Source organism: Neltuma alba, unplaced genomic scaffold (assembly GCF_004799145.2).
Source record: "Neltuma alba isolate B1F8T4 unplaced genomic scaffold, ASM479914v2 tig00011709_pilon, whole genome shotgun sequence".
Classification (NCBI taxonomy): Eukaryota; Viridiplantae; Streptophyta; class Magnoliopsida; order Fabales; family Fabaceae; genus Neltuma; species Neltuma alba.
In genome coordinates, this window is record NW_021636345.1 from 281,040 (window position 1) to 300,937 (window position 19,898).

General features: G+C 33.5%; 1 protein-coding gene across 1 annotated transcript; it reads left to right on the forward strand.

Moving 5' to 3' along the window:
- The first annotated feature begins 8,104 nt into the window (after positions 1–8,104).
- LOC114717124 (ubiquitin carboxyl-terminal hydrolase 12-like) lies at positions 8,105–13,213 on the forward strand. Its single transcript, XM_028902214.1, has 10 exons — positions 8,105–8,409; positions 9,717–9,804; positions 9,885–10,004; positions 10,825–10,947; positions 11,490–11,558; positions 11,628–11,716; positions 11,804–11,912; positions 12,576–12,644; positions 12,724–12,810; positions 12,905–13,213. The coding sequence occupies exons 1-10, from the start codon at positions 8,180–8,182 to the stop codon at positions 12,965–12,967; spliced, it is 1,047 nt and encodes a 348-aa protein (XP_028758047.1). The 5' UTR covers positions 8,105–8,179; the 3' UTR covers positions 12,968–13,213.
- Positions 13,214–19,898: the final 6,685 nt, after the last annotated feature.

Genomic DNA, 19,898 nt, shown 5'->3' on the forward strand with positions numbered 1-19,898 from the left:
TTTTCTACGAAACTTTTCAAAAATTCACTAATTTTAAGCAATTTGTCTTATCTACTTTTCACCTCTAAGTGAACAAATATCTCAACTGATTTCATTCATCATATTTAAGCAGCAACATTCCTATTTAAAAGAAAATCATAATTGGTCTATGACCTTTTCGCTTACTTCTTTGTTCTCGTCGTAACGAAGTTTTAGGCATAACATAACTATTATGCCATATGAAGATCAGTTAAACTTTGATTTCATCCTGATACTTATGAACTTTTTATAGGAAGTAAGCATCCTAAGTCATGATGAGAGGGATTAACAAAACTCCATACCGGAAAGCATGCATTGAAATCCCTGCTTCTATTCCTTGGTTACTGCGGCCAGTTGGAACCCTTGCCTTCATGTAATAATATGCTTTCGAGTAGGACACAATAATTGAACTGAGTTTGATAATGTTAAGGTGCTTTTTAAACATGAAATTAGGACGGGTTGCAGGTTGCCTGTGGTGGGCCGCAAGTTAGACGGTACCGGCTTAAAAGGCTCGTTTTCTGGTATGTTGGTATTTTGCCAACCCTAACCCATTAAGGTGGATTAGCGGGCCAACTTACCAATCCATCAGAATTTTTTTTTCCTTGCTTATTTATTTTTTTATTTTATTTTTTTAAATGTTAGTAGTTACATATAATCAAAAATAAAAAAACACTAAAAATAATATAAAATATTACAAACATCCAAATAAAAATTACAACACAATAAAATACAAATAGTATATGATTGTCCAATTTCCCAACATGATAATGCAGTTTGCATATTTTTTTCCAGTGAAACTAATGAGCAACACTGAATAACTCTACCTAGTTATTTCTAATAGCAATGAAGTTTGAAGTGAAAGTCTGCTTTACTTTTGCTTTCGTTATTTATTTATTTATTTTAAAAAATAGGTGGGCCAACTCGTCGCGGGTTCAGGTTAGGATGATGTGAGTTATATTTTTTAAGGTAGTGGTGGGTTGGCTTTTGGCCAACCCTAACCCGTCATTTTTTGCGGGTTAGACCCGCGGGTTCAACCCATATTACCGGCTCTACATGGAATCTATATGTGCTACTTTTATAAAGAATAAAGTGTATTTGGATTAGCGATAGCAAAACTGAATTTTATTCCAATTGACTTTTACAAACTTAAGTCAGGGTAAAAATCAGTTACTGTAATGTGATTTACGTTTAAATTGATACTTATAAGAAGTCAGTTAAAAAAGTTAACACTTGTTTGGATGATTAATAGAAAAGTAAGTTTACATGTAAAATAAATAAAAAGACATAAATTTTATTGAAGGGTAGTGTTTTATATCATATGATTTTAATGTGATAATTGTTAAAAAAATCATTAAAATTATAATCATAAAATAAAAATATTTGTTAGTGAGAAAATTATAATAGGGATTTCAAATTAATAAAAAGGATTTAAATTAAAGGGTTTGTATATAAAATTAATTTGCAAAGTACTACTACTCTGTTTATAAAAAATTCATTAGGTCTTTATCACCAAATAAATTTTTAATGAAGACTTTTTTTTTCAATTTTCTTTAAGTTTATTATTTAATTTTTTTTTCTTTGGATACTTTTATAAACATGCTTTTTTTGTTCTATTTATAAGACCATACTTTTTTTGTTCTATTTATAAGACAATTTCAGCTTGTTTAATACATATTAAAAAAAAACTCTATAATAAATGAATGACAAAATTGTATATTCATGCCAAAAAGTAATAAAGTGATTTATAAATAGAATTAAAAAAATCTTCTTTTTCTACCTTATAAATAAGATTATAGAAGAACATAATTATTTAGTATTTTTGGAGTAATTTTTATTTTTATTAAAGTAAAGTAGGACTCATTTTAATACACTTATATCTCATCTCATGGTCATCCTTTTTCTCTCTTTAGGGTGACTTTTTTCTAAAAGCTACAAATTTTGACTTTTGCTTTAACCTAACTTTTTTTTGAAAAGCCCATTTGCTCAGAAGTTAATTCAAACAATATCTTACCCTTAAATAAGCCACTAACTGAAGTTTCATTCTACTTAATGTGCATTTTCTCTTCTGAACGGCATTCTAAACATGCCCTTATTGTTGGGGACTTAGCTTAGGATTTGCCTGTGATGTATGCTTTTAAAAAGATATCAATTTTTCTATGTGCTTATGTGGTTGATCCTGTCCATGTCTATGTGTTTGCAAGTCTTTTCCCTAATGGAAAAGATTCATTAATGATCGATATTGGAAATTACGAGCAGAGAAGGGGGATTGGCTGTGTTAATGAGGAAAATAATTTCTTAAAAATAATGGATCAAATTGTGTTAATATTTGAGCTTTTGATGCTTTTTAATGAATCTTCCCATTTCTCTTTGTGTTCAAATTGCTGACTGGCAGAGAAAACTAATAATCTTGGTCCTCATTGTTAACTTTAGAGATTTCAGAGAAATAAGAAGAAAAGATGGAAATCAGATGTATTATTTATGATAGAGCACATGCTCATACAATCATTGTAACCCACTTGGGTTAACACTAATCATCCCTTATACAAGAGTGATAAACAAATCCCATAACCTATGAGGATTCTTGAGGTGGGAGACCCAAGTTAACCTCCCCCTTTTATAGTGAAAATTATATTATCTCACACTCTAAACACATCACACTAAACCTTTTATATAGGCCTATCTCACTTAGCAAATGACTCAAGTATCCTCTCTCTAACATGCCCCCTCAAGTTGAACACCTCTTAACTAAAGTGATCAACTTGACAAACACAAACCATGGAGGTGGAGAGAATAAAACCTTTCAACTTAGTCAAACAATTTGCTAAACAACGTGATAACAAACCCTCAAACTTCGAGAGTAATATTTGAGGCGAGGACCATGTTACCCTCCCTCTTTTGGTGTGGAGACACTTTCCTAACACACCTATACATGAAGTGAACTCGCAATTTCAATATGCAAAACAACATGATGTCAGAGTACTCTTCCCGACACCACTTTGCTGATTTTCTTCAGGCATGCTTGAATTTGCAGGTAGGGGAAAATATTCAGTTACTATCATGGGCTCATTTAGTGAAGTCCCACCCAAGCATTGACTATTTCTTGCGTAGTTTCCAAAGCAAGTTATCACCAACTAGCTACGAGTATGTAGTAGGACTTTTAGCTGGATCTCTTGTAACATATTGTAGTGGAAACCCTCTTCTTCCCAGAACCTCGTCTTAGTGAGCCAGAACTAGGACTTCCACAAACACTGTGCAAGCCTCCATCTTCTTCTTTACTTCCTATCCTGTGCTTCTACTTCTTTGCCTCCTGCAATATCCTCTCAATCTCTTCTTTGCTCTTGAAATATCTCAGAAGCAGAGCCTTTCATTAGCCTTGCTCCAATACCCAAGCAGTGATGAGGTGCTAAAACACCGAAGCCCTTCAATCTTCACATACAACTAATATTGACGAAGGTGACGATTTGACCTGAGCAACATTGGGATTCTCCTGCACCACAGCTCTCATGCAACACTTTTTTTTTTTTTGGGTTCCTCCTTGTCAAGTCTTAGGGGGTGTTTGGCAAAACCAAAACCACGGTTTCAGAATCACTTTTCCGCAAAACGAGGTAACCTCATCCACATATTTACTTCGTAATCCGTAAAAGCACTTCTGAAACCATAGTTTGGCTTCTATCCAAACACCTCCTTAATCCTTTCAATGATTGATTGGCTTCCTCTTTCATTGATTCATAATCTCGGACTTAGCAAGATATATATGCAATATTCCCTTTCATCTTGCAATATAAAACAATGGTTTCTTCCTTCATTCTTGCCCACTATGAAAACAACAAGAGCAGTTTGCAAACTTTCTAGAAGCAATACTTCCACTTGCAGGATAACAGAGTTTTCAACACAAGATGATATTATAGCCCAGCTTCGTACGCCTTGAGGAAAATAGGAAAAAAATGCGCCATCGAAGAAAAGTGATAGAGGCATTACCGTCAGGGTCTCAAGACGCAGCTAGTGAGGCATTCAGCATTAGATTGGAATGCAAATTTAAAAGAAGACAACCTTTCGTCCACGGTGCTTCATGATCTTGGACTGAGCATCAATGAATATAATCTTGACGTCTTGGTGAAATGTCGGAACGAAATATCTCTCTCCTCAGTCCTCACGACTTCATCAACTATAGGGTTCTCAGCGTATCTAAAGCCCATTTGGCCCCATCACCGAAAGATTCCTCAATTTCCACCATCACGCTTGACGATGGACTGGATCTTGAAACAGAGAGGAATAAAAGGGTGTGAATACAGAGAACACGATCGAAGATCTTACAGCAGTCAGAAGAGTGATCGTTGAAGTAGCCTTGACGAAGCTGCAAACCACGGTGTCAACGCATATCCACCAACTGGCGCCAAAGATGGTACCCCGCAACGCTAAACCCAGAGATCGCCTAATAGATGAGGCGACAAGGTGAGGCTTGACTTGCTATCTTTGAAGTTCTTCGACGGCGATAGAAACAATCTTGGAAGGAAGTTTGTACGGCAGCGACGATGTTCAGCAGCGCCGTCGCATGACGATGGGTATGGCCAAGACTGAACAAAGATTGCGAAGGCAAAACGTGGAACGGAAGCTGGTGACGACGGCGAAACAAGAAAGGTAGGGTTGCTCAAAGAATCCTCAAAACGCAGCGTTTGAAACTACTGGCAAACATGACAATTGAACCCCTTGGCTACGGTTGGCTACGGTGGCAAAACAAGAATCACCGCTTCGATAATTTTGGCCCAAATATTGACCTGCTCATGATACCATGTTAACTTTAGAGATTTGAGAGAAATAAGAAGAAAAGATGGAAATCAGATGTATTATTTATGATAGAGCACATGCTCATACAATCATTGTAACCCACTTGGGTTAACACTAATCATCCCTTATACAAGGGTGATAAACAAATCCCATAACTTATGAGGATTCTTGAGGTGGGAGACCCAAGTTAACCTCCCCCTTTTATGGTGAAGATTACATTATCTCACACTCTAAACACATCACACTAAACCTTTTATATAAGCCTATCTCACTTAGCAAATGACTCAAGTATCCTCTCTCTAACACTCATCACTAAGAAATGGAATTCCACTTCTTGAAGCATGATCTAAATGATGGCTTTATGTTTGACAATGAACTTTAGAGGATGTACGTGTTATAAAGTATTACTCAATACTCCTTTAGCAAAAATAATTATTAATAATTTTACATAAATTAATGAATTTTGTTTAAATTAATTAATTTTTTAAAATTTCAAAATTACTCTATATGGAATTGATTAATTATAGGAGGCTGTGTAGTTTATTAGAGCCAGGAATTTGGGTTAATCTCTCAATCAGATGTTTGATTTGCCAAAGTCCGAGAAAATGGGATGCAGGGAATGCCTCTCATCTGACCATCGAGTATCAGTCAAGGGTAACAGTTAGCTTAGTGGGAAATGGATGCGAAATGACAAAATTACCTGCAAGCCTCCTCCCTTATAGGAGCAATAGGAGCAATTTTGTCGCTATCTTTTTTTTTAAATAACAATTTTATCGCTATCTTTTGTTATTGACATATAAACTAAATAATTAATTTGCTAAGATTAAAATAATTATGGTAAAGTACCACCCGTTCTAATGTTATTTGGAAGTTATATCCAATACCTTTATTTTAGTTATGACACATTCAACATCTTAATATTATTTTTCAATTATATCTGTCATTATAATCCTATTTATCGTGTATTTAATATTTAGTAATCTTATTTATAGTACATGTTGAATGCACTATAAATAAGATTAAAGTGCCAGTTGCCACTGAAAAATAATATTAGGATGTTGGTTACTGTTTTATTTGAGAAATTAGTTAACTTGATTAATAATGTGTTAATTTTCTTAAAATATATTTTTCAATTATTTGCGTTAGAAATATCTCTTGATAAAAACCTCTTTAAATGTGTAATCAATAAGAATAGTTTAAGGAAAAAAAAACCTATACTTACATCAAGTTCTTTATATCAATTATGTCAAGTTTTAATCAAACATGACTATGTGTCTTATTTTTAAAATAATGTCATTTAATTATAAACCCAAGTAAATAAAACAGGACATATGGCCATATGTGATTTGAAGACTTAACATAATAAATATAAGAAACTTGATCTAAATATTTTTTAAGGAAAAATTATAAATTTGAGAGATAAAAATAGATTGATACCTTACTATTATTACTTAGGATAAATGTAAACCTTTTAATTAGTTCTTATATTTAGAACCAAACTATTTAAAATATTTATTGCATTATAAAGTGAAAACAGGTTAGATTAGCCTTGCTTTGCCTTACTGACATGGGTTTTGAAATAAAGATATAAAGCCTGATTCTAAATCTAAGCTTATATATAACATTTTCTAAGGCTCAAGTCTAAACCTAAGCATTGTAAAAGATATTACTTCAAATCTTTTTTAAATGTCCATTTAAAATATGGGCTTTTAAATATGTTTAAAATCCTATAACTCTAACGTCATATATAACTATTTAAACCTATAAAAATATTACATATAAATTAAAGGGTGGAGCTTGTGTAAATGATAAGATATGAAACTTTGCATTAAAGCTAAATTAGTAATTTTAAAGATAATTTAAAAAATTCATTTATATTATACTATATAAAATAGTGCATGGTAAAAAATAAATAAATAGATCAGGTCTGTAAGTCTATAAGCTCAGCTTTATTAAAATAGTCCTTACTTATTTACTTAAATAGGTCTAGAAAATAAGTTTTTTTTTTTTTTGCTAAAGTATGGGTATCCTCCTATTAGAAGCAATCTTATTCGAGGTATTGTTGGGCACTAAATGTGGGTACCTCTCCTAGCAGAGATTTAAACTTTAGTTCATCATGTCGTGAGGGATTAATCTCTTTCGCTAGACCCAAACCTGTTGGTTGGTCTAAAAATAAGTTTGAACCTACTTATTTACTATTCACTAAAGAAACTAGGGTAGACTATAGCCTTAATAAATACTACTTTCGGTTCTAATTATAAGACCTCACTTATAGTTTATAAATAAGATCTTATAATTAGGACCGGAAGTAATAAGAGTTTAAACTACTCCAAGAAAAGAGAGGTTAAATTACTTCCCCCATAAGTCTACTATAATGGTCACACCAATACATTACTATTGTATATCAATCATAGTGCATTACAACTTAGAAAATGACAAAAAATAGCTAAAGAAAGTGAGAAAAATGGAAGCAGAAGAAATCCCTCAGAAAAGGCCAGGAGGAAGAGAAAGTTGGAGAGGAGCGGGCGATTCACAAAATTCTTCACACACTTCTCCTGAAAATCTTTCCTCATACATTTTTTTGGCAAGCATTGATATACTCTTATTGAAAGTAATTCGAGGTACTGTCAAACATTAAATATGGGTAACTCTTTTACAAAAAATTTGAACCCATCATATTGTAAGGGACTAATCCCTTCCATTAGAATTAATCTCAGTTAGTAAAACCTTTCCTCATATAAGCCATGTTCTTTAAACCTTTTGTCATGCTTTTCGGCCCATTTACTTCATATATAGCTCATATTTCCTTTTGGCCCATTTCCATATAGCTTAGTATGTTATTTTTTTTAAGTTGAAGTATATATTTAGTCCTTTAATTTTATATACAGTTTCAATTTGATTTTTAATTTTAAAAAGTATACTTTTAGTCCTTTAATCTCAAAATTGTTAGTATTAAATGATATTTTTTGTATCAATTATGATTGTTTTGAATACTAAACTTAATATGTTAGCATTTAGTAATATTTTATTAGTATTTAAGAGTTCAATATCATTATTTTTTATTAACAATTTTAAAAGTATACGACTAAAAGTTTACTTTTAAAAATTAAAGTATTAAAATAAAATTTTATATAAAGTTAAAGCGCTAAAGTAACTTTAATCCATTTCTTTATTATTATTATTATTATTATTTTTTGGTTACTTTCCTTTCCACCGGTGTACTTAATCCGCAAGGCAATACAAAAACGCAGCGTAGATTGTGCATCTTCCTTCGGCTGGACGCTGAGCATTACATGCGTTTATATTTCACTGCCTTTTTGCTCTGCAGTCTTCGGCAACCCTTTGCATTACAATTTGGTGCTTTAATTGACCTCCAATGGCCGAACAGACCCGATCAGAGGATCTTCGGCCGGACGTTGGATGTGTAACTTATATGATAGAACAGCGTGTGATTAACGCTCGATTAGAACGGTTGGAGTCTTCTCTAGATGGGATTACGCGCGCGATGGACTCCTTGACTCGGAGTGTGGATCGTTTGCTCCACGCCCAGGCCATCGAAGTCTCCAGTTCGGTTACCGACGCTCATATGCCAGCCAACATCAACAGGTTTTTCGATGAGAAATACCAACTCTCTTCTTCTTCGTCTATCTCTCAACATTCTCTTCTTCTTGATTCTGCTTCATCGTTCCTTTTTAGCGTTTATGTTTCCGTAAGGGCAACATATCATTATACTCACGGATTATACTTGGATCATACTTGTACTTGCACTGTTCAAGTCTTCTGGGAGGATTTTTTTACTAATTTTCCCTTTTTTTTGGGCCATTATTCATTATTTCATTGTTTATTTGCGGCATTTTATTTGCTCTGTATTAATATTCTCAGTGTTGCGCAACCTAGCAGAGGATACTGTTTTGGTCCTGAAAAGGCTCACTAAAGGCTCACTTTATTTTAATTTGAGTAGAGATTGGTGGCCATTTGATTTGATTTACAGTTATTTATTTATTTATTTATTTTTGAAATGATGTTATTTGTTACTCGAAAAAAAGTCGAGGATACAAGCGCGGGGCATGGTGTTCCTCGACCTCTGGTTATCCAAATTTAGTTTGGATGTTTTAGATTTAAAATTTTTTATTATTAGCTTTTAAGTGATAATTTTATTTTTCAAAGAAGTGATTATCTTCCATTTACATTTCTATATTTTTAAAAGTAAAAAAACCAGGAGTATAAGAATAAAAATAAATTAAATCTGAACCTCTTTTTTGTTTTGGGCCAGCACTGAACTTCTTAACTTCAATTTTTTTTTGGGTACAATTAATTTTAATTTTTGATTGAGATCACTGTGTTTTATTTTTAGTCGGGCACATGATATCTTTGTGTCATTTTAGCCATCCAAAGATTATGTCTCTTTCACGGCCCAAAAAGATCGTTTCTGTTTCAAAATGATCTTCATGTCAGAGCCCTGTTGGAGTTCGAATTCATTGGGCCTAAAGCCCATTGGATCAGTTACGCTTTTCTCATGGACTCCAATTTAATTCCGATTGTTATTGTTACTCCAGTGATTTTATTGCTTTTTACTAGAAATTGTACCTCTTGGATCATTATTATAGAGTCAAATAGAGGGTAGAGGAAGATTCAAGGAAACATTAAACCAGAGTTTTTGGTTAACAATCTATCTAAAAATTTAGTTATTAACAAAGGGCATCATTTTTTGTAGCCAATGCAACCTAGTTGAAATGAGACTTCTTGTTGTGTTCAAAACAACCTATACTCTTTGCTGATTGTTGTCAACTAAACAATGTATTTTATGAGAAGTGCCTTGTCAAATGTTGGGCTCAAAATTAAACCTAATTTTAGTTCTCCTATACTTTCCAGTTTTGACCTTTTTTTTTTGGCTATACTTTGGATTTATGCAGTGGATTATTGGCGGAGAGGTTGATAAAAGAACAGGAAGCAAAAGAGCATGAAAAGAAAGAAGAGGCTCACCTATACACCATTATAAAGGTCATCAATTCCCTATCTTGATTTCCGTGTAATCAACTGCTTCTTAAACTTTACCAGAATTCTCCGGTGCTGCTTCTTAGGTGGCACGAGATGAAGATCTTGCAAAACAGATTGGAAAAGATATATATTTTGACCTTGTAGATCATGACAGAGTGAAATGTTTTCGTGTCAAAAAGCAGATGATTTTTAACCATTTCAAGGTATGACAATCTAGTGATCTACCATCCTTTTACTCTTCTGCAAGGACTCTCTAACTTGGCACAGTGTGTTAACTTGTTTTCTTTCTTCTGTAGCATGCTCTGCTAACAGCTTGGTCTGGTCTTGCGTGGTTATATATTAATCCAAGTCTGTGGCATTCGTTGAAGAAAGTTGAATTAAGAAAAATGTTAGCATTATGCATAGTTATCAAATTGCAGTACAAATTGTTGATTGTAAGTGTTTACACCAAGTAATTTGTTTGAGGCCCAAACCCAAGACCATTAATCTGAACAATAAAATCCCATATAATTAGGATAACATAAGCAGCAGCAGCAACAACAATTCAGGAACATCAGCAGGGAATAAATAAAAATTCTGCCGTTAAATAGTGGTCCTTATGGGCCAATTTTCTTTATCGAAAACAATAACAAATATTAAAAAGCTGTTTAAATAGAGGTTAGAAACATTCAGACCGATTTTGATGTTGCCTGAAGCTATTTTTTTTAACCACCCCGAAAAAAAAGTGGTGGACTTGGTGTCTAATGCACAGGATATCTATGTGTAAAAGTTCTTGACTGATAAACCTGCAAAATTCACGTAGATTCGCATAGGAAGTAACCAATATTCATGCAGCATCAAGTTGGTGAGTTTGTAGAACAATTTAAAGCAGAAATGGTTGGTGTCAATCTCTGCTGTCAGAATTTTTTTGGATGAGCATTTTAGCTTTTAAACTATGATGCGAGTGATGATTGTCAATTTCTTATTATGCTTGGTTGAATTATTTTCAGTGGTTATATTTCTTTGTCGATTTGCAAACTGCAGGAAGAGGTTGCGAAAGAGTTTGGCATACCAGTGCAATTTATGCGCTTTTGGCTTTGGGCAAGGCGTGAAAACCATTCCTACCGTCCTTGTAGGCCATTGACGCCCTTTGAGGAAATCAAATCCGTAATAGTTTTCTAACCAATCTTCTTGTTGTTATTTGCCCTTCATTTTTTTCCTTTATTTTGGTCTCGGCTATAGCAAGCTTCATATCTCTTTAGCTGCTGCTGACTGTCTTGGTTTGAGCTACATTCTGCTTTTGTAAAAACTGATCTTTTGCGGAAGCTTAATCTTTTCTGTTCTATTGCTGCATGTTGTCTTATTTCTAAAAGCTGTTATTTACGTGATATTGTTAGCTGGAAGCATATCTTAGATTTCATATGAGGGTGGGCTTGTCATCAGTTCACTTAGTGGTGTTTTTCGTGTATCAGTCCATTTTAACTCAACCAACTTTTTCTGGCTGTTATTTAATTCTTTCTTTTTAAAAAATAAAAAAATGTTTAGCATTATTTATATTATTTTGGATCCTCTGGTCAGTACTTTTCGTTCTGTAAGAGCAGTTAATTTCTATTAATTCTTGTCTGTATGCTATAGTACTCTGCCATGCATTAGCATCTCTACCATTTGATGCTGGTTTTCACTTGTTTCCGACCATCTTCATGTTGCAGGTTTGGCAATTGAGAAAAGTTTTAAAAGAAGTCCACATTAATCTGTTTTTGGAAGTGGAGCTGGGGCTGGTAATTTTTATATTTATGGAATGTGATTGCATCAAACATGGTATTGTTGATATTCTGCTTTTTATTTAGGATTTATGTCCCATTGCACCACCTAAATGGACGAAGGATGATATATTACTTTTCTTCAAGCTATATGATCCCCTAAAAGAGGAACTACGGTATTGAGTGATTTCGTTACTTTGCATTTGTTGAGGCCTGTTGTAATACCTACTGTTGAAGTTAGATCAATATTTCTATGGTGGCAGTTATGTTGGAAGGCTCTTTGTGAAGCTGCTTGGCAAGCCATCAGAGATATTAATGAAGTTAAATGAAATGGCTGGTTATGGTCGTGAGGAAGAGATTGTACTTTATGAGGTTGGTGCCCTAATTTTCTCGGCTGTAGCTTCATGCAAGTTTTATGCACTGTGGTTTTTATCCTTGTTTGTTGGAAGCATAGGTCCGTTCAAAATCAGTTCCATCCACATCTAACCAAATTAATCCAATGTCTTGTTTGATCTTTGTTGGGAGTTTGGGCATGTCTATCAGGTCAATTCCATGTAACCCCCTTTTTTCAAATAACAAAGCAAATATATTATAAGTAAGATGATTAAAATACAAGAGGTCTAGTTGCTATCCACGGGGAAAAGTTGAAGGAAAATTTTGATGTTGCTCAGCAGGGGTTAAACAAATCTTGAATGACACAATTTCGGTAGTTCATGAAGAATTTAATCTTCATGCGCGTCACTCTTTCTATGGGGTCTTGCAACCTGAATTATTTTTTTTTTGACTTTGGTCACATCATTTACTTGATATTTAGATTTAGGAATGATTTGTGATCTATAGCCCTTTACATGTTTAATTTTTGAACTGAGCACTCTGAATGTCTCTGTGATTAATATGTCCGACCCTTCTTATTCTAACGTGTATATCAGTGACTGACGGAAATCCATAATTAATGACTGGAGTGTCCTGTTAAGTGTTTTTTCCTTTTGGGTTGCGTCTTCGAATTGAGATCTCCTGTATCTGTGTTTTGTGCAGGAAATTAAGTTCGAACCATCTGTCATGTGTGAACCCATTGACAAGGAACTATCGTATGCAGAAAGTCAGGTAAATAAATTTCTTCACATTTGATACTCCGAGTTGCTTTCTTCTTGTGCTATACGCTGATGTGATTTCCATATTGCAGCTAGAAGATGGAGATATCATTTGCTTTCAGAAAGCACTCCGTTTTCCAGATGTGCCTTCATACTTAAGATATAAGCGCAATCGTGGGGTATATTTTATTGGTTTTCAATTCAAGCAATTTTTGTGCTTGTGCCTGGTTTGGTTTCTCCCTTTGAATTTATACATGGGTTTTGCTCTTTCAGATCGCCACGTTTGAGAAGCCAGTAAACATTCATAATCAGGAAACCAATTCCAATGAGTTGTGATCCTCCGTGGGATGAATTTGGAAGCAAACAAGTGAAAATGCATCAGCATTTGCAGGATTTTATTGGAGTTTTGTGGCCATGAAATTGTATTGCTTCCATGGAGTGACTTTGCTCCCGACTTTCCGTTTCTATGTGTGCTTACATACACTTTGGCTTTATTTCCTTCATATGCATTTATAAACTTGTATGCGAACCGTGAGAACATCTGCTTGTTTCACTTAAAATATCTGTTCATTTGTTTTCATACATTTCCTCTTTTCTTCCCGTCTTATTCGACTTCATAAAGACGTATGGATTTCACGAAGATCTAAACATTTTTCTGTGAGCAATGGATTACACGGAGAAAAAGAGTCGAACTTATTCACCCCTATGCTAATTTATGCACGTTAGGAAATATATAGATTATACGCATGGATTATTTTAACTAGCGTTCCCGCTTTTATTTTTTTGTTAGTTACCATAAAAAATAAAGACTGCACATCCCTGCAATTCTTCTTTAGTGTGTGTATATATAGACACATGAACAAGCTATAGCCCCTACTATACATAAAAATGGTGCACCTAAATATTGGGAAAAAGGGTGTGGTGGGGTCATCATGGACCATTACGGACGGCAGATGTCAACGAAGCTTCTTATCTTTAGTGGGGAAAAAGGGGTAATGGAAACGTTTGCATTTGGGCCCTGTTTCAAACTTCTATCAAGTGGGCTCGCTTTCGTTGGGTTATCCCTCTGGAAACATCTCAATCCCCTTCTCACTAGTGATGTAGGCTCATGTGATAGGCCCTATTCCTGAAGTTTTGAATGACTGGTTGTTCTATTTGGAGCAATATTCCCCCGAGGTAGGGTGGGCTCGGCCTCTGCAGACCATTTCTTTTTCTCTATTTTTTTAAAAAAGGGGTCCTTTTATTTTTTTGAAGTCTTTCCGGCCAATAAAAATCCTTTTTCCTATGGTTTATCTTGAACCTTGATAAGTTGCCGAAAAGGAAAAAAAAAAGTTCATATAATTTTAGTCCTTTGAGTTTGCTCTTTAAAACATCCGTCTTATAATTTAATAAAAATATGGATCATTTTTTCTTTTAAAAACCAAAACCTATAGTTTGAAATTTAAAAGACTAAAATCAAAATGAGAACAAATTTAAAAAATAAAAAATTATATTAACCCAGAAAAAAAATAAAAATTATCTTTGGATGATTATTCTGAAAAAGGAAAGCATTTGAAAACGAAAACATAAAAACTTGTTTGGAACATTGTTCTTAAAATCAACTTGGAGAATTGATGGGAAGTGAGAGATAAAGTGAATAGTGCAGTTGGAGGACTAAGAAATGACGTAGAAGAGCATGAGAGCCAAAGTGAAGAGTGTGGCCTTAAGTAAAAAGAACAATTAGGAAAATTGGGAAAAATAAAAAAAATAGAAAAAAACGAAAGAAAACAATAAAACATGTAAAAAAAATTATTGAGTTTTTGTTTTTAAAAAAATATTTCTATTTTTTATTTTACAAAACACTTAATTAAAAATTAATAACCAAATACGTTTTTTTTGCTAATAGTCTCCAAAACAAGAAAACAAACAGGCCCTACATTTTTTCCCTTATTTTTATATTCCAAGAAAGTTGTGCGTGGTTTACCCAACAAAGAGGCGGGAAAAAGAAAGAAAGATGTTTTGTTTGCACACGGGCTGTACGCAAAAACACGGGTGCTTCTGATGAAGACCTGATTGCAACACTGCTTGTTTACTAAATAATGCTTTTGTATATTCACATGTATCCTACCAAACAATGTTAATTTGCCTGGCTTTTCTTTCTTGTCCTTCAAGTTCGTTCTTGAAGTTCGCTCTTCTTTACATACATTAGCACGTACCTAAAGCGGCCTTTGAAAAGATATCAAAACTTTATGACCTTATAAGAGATTATAACGCAATAATAAACCCCTTCTTGCCAGCTAGGGGTGTTCAAGACCGGCTCGTCCCGGTCGGCCCGTTCCGGCTCCGATCTTATTGGGACGGGACGGATCCGTCCCGAAATTTTTCGGGACGGGACAAAAAAAGGATCGGGACGGGACGGGACACGGGACGGGGTCATCCCGTCCCGGTTCCTTTTTTTAAAAAAAAATTTTAATTTTTTTAATTTTTTATATAATATCATTTTTTTCATATTTTTTTAAGATTTGAGACTATTGTATGGAACTATGGATATATTTATTTAGAGTTTTTATATTTGTTAATGATTTGAAATTATTGATGATTAGAATTTTTAGCAAGTTTTTATTGTGTTAAAAGATTTTGTTTAGAGTTTTTAATAACTATTATATGTAATATTTTGAGCTTTTGTTTAAGAGTGCCCAAACAAATAAAAAAGATGTTTTTATAAGATTTAAGCTCAAAAAAATATAATTAAAAAAATCATATTTTTTTAAAAAAATTAAAAAAAATTAAAAAAATTATTTCGGGACATCCCGGTCCCGTCCCGACCGGGACCGGGACAACCCCGGGACGGGCCGGGACACGGGACAGAAAATCTGTCCCGTTACTGTTCATCAGGACGAAACCGGGACGGGCTTGTCCCGGTCCCTATCCGTCTCGTGAACACCCCTATTGCCAGCTGTGTCTCCAAAGCTGGCGTACAAATTAGTCCTCAGATGATGATGAAGAACAGCTTTGGTTGATATGCTGCAATTTTGATGTATTAATAAGGCAAAATGTCATTACAGATTTTTTCCGTTAGTGCTAGAAATCATATTCAAATATTAATATTTTTGTATATTTTAGTTAAATTATATTATTTTAGTTATGACTGGTTTGAATATGGTTTGACCTCTATTTCTTGAACTATTGTCTCGACCGATTCAATGACCAGTTTGGTTTTTATACTGTTGGGTACCATATAATCATACTGATATATAATATTTTTATCCATGGGAACATCTTCTAATGCCAACATAAGTTGTGACGACCATTCTTTTAAAATCATTTTAGATTAAATTCAACAATTTATTTGAATGATTAACTATGATAGAAAAGAAGAAACTTTAAAATTTTAAAATCGCTATCATGGTTAAAAGAAATAAACTTATAATAAGAGTAACATCTATCGTTACCTTGGGCCTTGGACTTCCAAAGTCCAGAAATATCATTCAACCATTAGCCCAAACCAAACTTATATTTTCAAACATACAAATTGATAAATCAGTTTAATATATACTAGAGAGCTCATTAGTCAAAAGTCAACACTTTCAAAGGAGCGTTACATGCAGAGTCTAAGATGTCTCGGGCCTCCTCGCAGCCCTATCATACCAGATAGTAGTAATTAAAAGTATTATTTTACATCATGATAGTAGATGAGCCCTATGTGGCAACATATAACAAGTCAGCACATAGAACAAAAGCAGGGAGGCTATACAAGCTATAACAGCACACTATGCCTCCGGAGCCTTCCCTGATGGGGCACCACCTGAACTATCGCATGAAAATGTTAAACCACGGGGTGAAACAAACGCCTCAGTAACCAACTTTCCAACTCATCATACATACTAACATGTGCTCGTGAGGTATCAAGTGGGGTAATTATTAAATCTCAATATATATATCAATGAAAAATACAAATATGTATATTTAAATAATCTCAATCATCCAAATCCTCATTACGGGAGCTAACACACAAGCCACATAAGTGTATCCCTCACTATAGGGGATCAAACCGACCTATAGGCCTATCCCACACTTTGGGGGACGATTAAATAGTCACAAAGATCCATCCCCTATTACAGGCCTATCCCACACTTTGGGGGACGAATAAAAAGCCACAAGGGTCTATCCCTTACTCTAGGGACGAAGGAAAAAGCCAACCAATGTGCACCAATGGCGGCCTTACCACGTGGTAGGATAGCGCTCAATCTAAAATCCAAATAACAACCAATCATTCATAATATAACGAAAAATGTCTCAATCTTTTCTCAGTATAATCCATAAGATATAAATCATATATCTTTTCCAAACTTCTCAATCACAATTCCAAAAATCCCACAAGATAATTTTCATAACTCAAAAGATATAACATATCTACTCGAGTTCCAAATAACAAATATTATTCTAAAATAACCAAATACTCACAAACAACATATTAGCACATATAATAAGTGGAAAGTGGTTACCTCTCACCAAAGCAATACTAAGGATTACCACAAAGTCAATCCTTTGCTCAACCAATAATTAATCTATACAATGAATATAACCACATATTAATATAAATCAATTAATTAAACTTCTCTATATTATTTAAGTTTCTAATTTAATTAAATTTTTACTCTAAATTCCCGCAATTCTCATAACTCAAAAATTATTAAGTATTTCAGAAACAATTTAAAATTTCTAACAAGCCAAATTATTTATTTACCACCTCCAAATTATTTACCTTAATAAAAAGGATTTTCAACAATTTCCAAATATAAAATTATTATGTTATAAATTCTAAAAACTCTCTTTTTCAGTTTAAAACTCAAAATCAAACTCTCAAAAATTTAATAATACTTTAGATATTTATAACTAAATAATATAGTCAAAACTTTAATGGTATAACTACCATATATATATATATATATATTTCCATAAATAATAAACTTTTTAGCTACAAAATTATTTTAAAACCTCCAGTTACCCAATAAATAAAACTAGACCGATTAAAATCTTAATAATATGTCAAACAATCCAAATAAATTGCTTAACTTGAATTTAATCGGTAAAAACATAATATAACTCATATATAACAGATTTTTCAACTAGAAAAATTAATTTAAATACTAAAAACCAACAAATGGACAAATCTAACTGATTAAAATTAACAACTCATTCACTTCTAAATTTCTATAGTCATCTTTTATCAAAACTCAATACTTATATCATATAAAAGTCTCAAAATTTTCTCCAATCACTATAGTAATAATGTAAATAGGAAGCTTAAAATATACAGAAAATATTTGTAAGGAAAGTTTGATGAAAAGAAAGAATTTTATGTACCTAAAATATCTTCAAAACTCGTTCTTTCCTTCACCGGTATGGTCCTTTCGCTCTTGCACACACACTAAGCTCTCTTTCTCTCTCTCTCCTGCGTAGTGCGCACTCACATTTTCAGCTTCCCTATCTTTCTTTTATTCTTCATTTCCCCAACTACCTTTTATTTTTTTTCTTCCCTCATTAAATTCCTCTCCCCCATTTTCTTCCTTCCCTTTTCAACGTTTCAGCTTTCCACCGAATTCGGTGGAAAGCTGTGACCCTTTTTTTTTTTTTTTAAATAATAATATATATTAAAATATTATTATTTTATTATAATAATAAAATATTTTTTTGTTTTTTTTTATTGAATTTTTTTATATTATAATAAAATATTATTATATATATTTTTACATAAATCCTAAAAATTAATTTAGGATATTACATAAGTTGTACTTGAAAAATGTCATTTGATATTTCCGGTTTTTTCCCCTTTTCATGGGTGGCAATAATGCTAAATTAGTTGATATATGTTCAAGAAAGTCATTGTGAATTTGTAAATGACAACGTTTTATTATCATTATTTCTAATATATAACTCAGCAAATTCAGGATATCTTATTTTCTGATTATGTTGAATGTGCGTTTGACATGGGTTTTTGGGTTACATTGTTGATGACCCTCCATATGACAAAGGCTGATTTTATTCAAAACAATTGGGGAATAGATGATGGAAAGGATCTGCCTGAAGAGTATCTTGGGGCCCTGTATGATCAAATTTTTAAAAGCTAAATCAAGATGAATGGTGATTTTTCTGCACCCCAGAGCAAACATGCAAATAGCTTTAACAGATTGCTGGGTTTGGATGGTTTACTCAATCTTATGAATTGGCAGCAGAATGAGGATAAAGTATTAGCTGCTAACGGCCTTCTCATTCGTCACATTGAGGAGCAGTTTAAGACAGGAAAATCAGAGTAAGCTAAAATATTGGCCCATTTTGGGAATGATTCTGTGGAAATGTACTCTCTTACAAAGCTAATCATACTAATTCTTTCTTTTTAGTGTTTATGCTGTTCTTTCATATGTGGGGATTTTCTATTTGATTATGCTACCTTGGCTGCTTTCGATAATATCTGTCACATTTAAACAAATATTTTAGCGCGTGAAGTCTCTACATCTAGTATATGCTACTTATTTGTGGGGATTCCAATTTTACCTTTTGTTGCAGATCGGTTTATCATGCTGTCACAGATCTGACAGTATTGAGGTTTATGGTGGAACTCTGCTGGGGTCCCACGTTGGCTGGTCTCAGTGTAACCCTTGACCAGAGTGATGACAGGATAGCGACTTCTGAATGCTTGCAGTGATTTCGACATACTGTGCATGTTACAGTCGCGATGGCCATACAAATTACAAACTCAGAGGGCTGCTTTCGTTACATCTGTTGCCAAGTTTGCATATCTGCATTGTGCTGCAGATATTAGCTGATATTAAAGTACGAATACAACAGAAACTTCAAGTTCCTGATGTGAAGTTTCCCAATGTAAGTTTCTTCTACCCATGAATCCCAGGCTTCTGAATAAAAATTGGTTGCAATGTTGTGTGTTTTACTTGCAAAAAATGGAATATCATGTTCGATGTTACTAAACCTTTTATGTTTATTATTATATTCTTGTGGCTAGTGGAAGTTTGCAGTTCTTTCACTTGGGCAACCTGAGTACCTTCAGGACTCAAACATCGTATCCAGTCGATTTCAGGTACATCCATTGAACCTCAATTAAATTTCTATACTTGTTGGAGTTGAGTCATACCATTATTTCATTTTGTTAACTTGCATTTATATTTACATTTTTTGATGTAAAAAATTCTTTCTTATGATAAAGAAGGGATGTTTATAGTGCTTGGGAGGAATATCTTGGCTTAGAGCATGCTGATAACGCTCCTTGAAG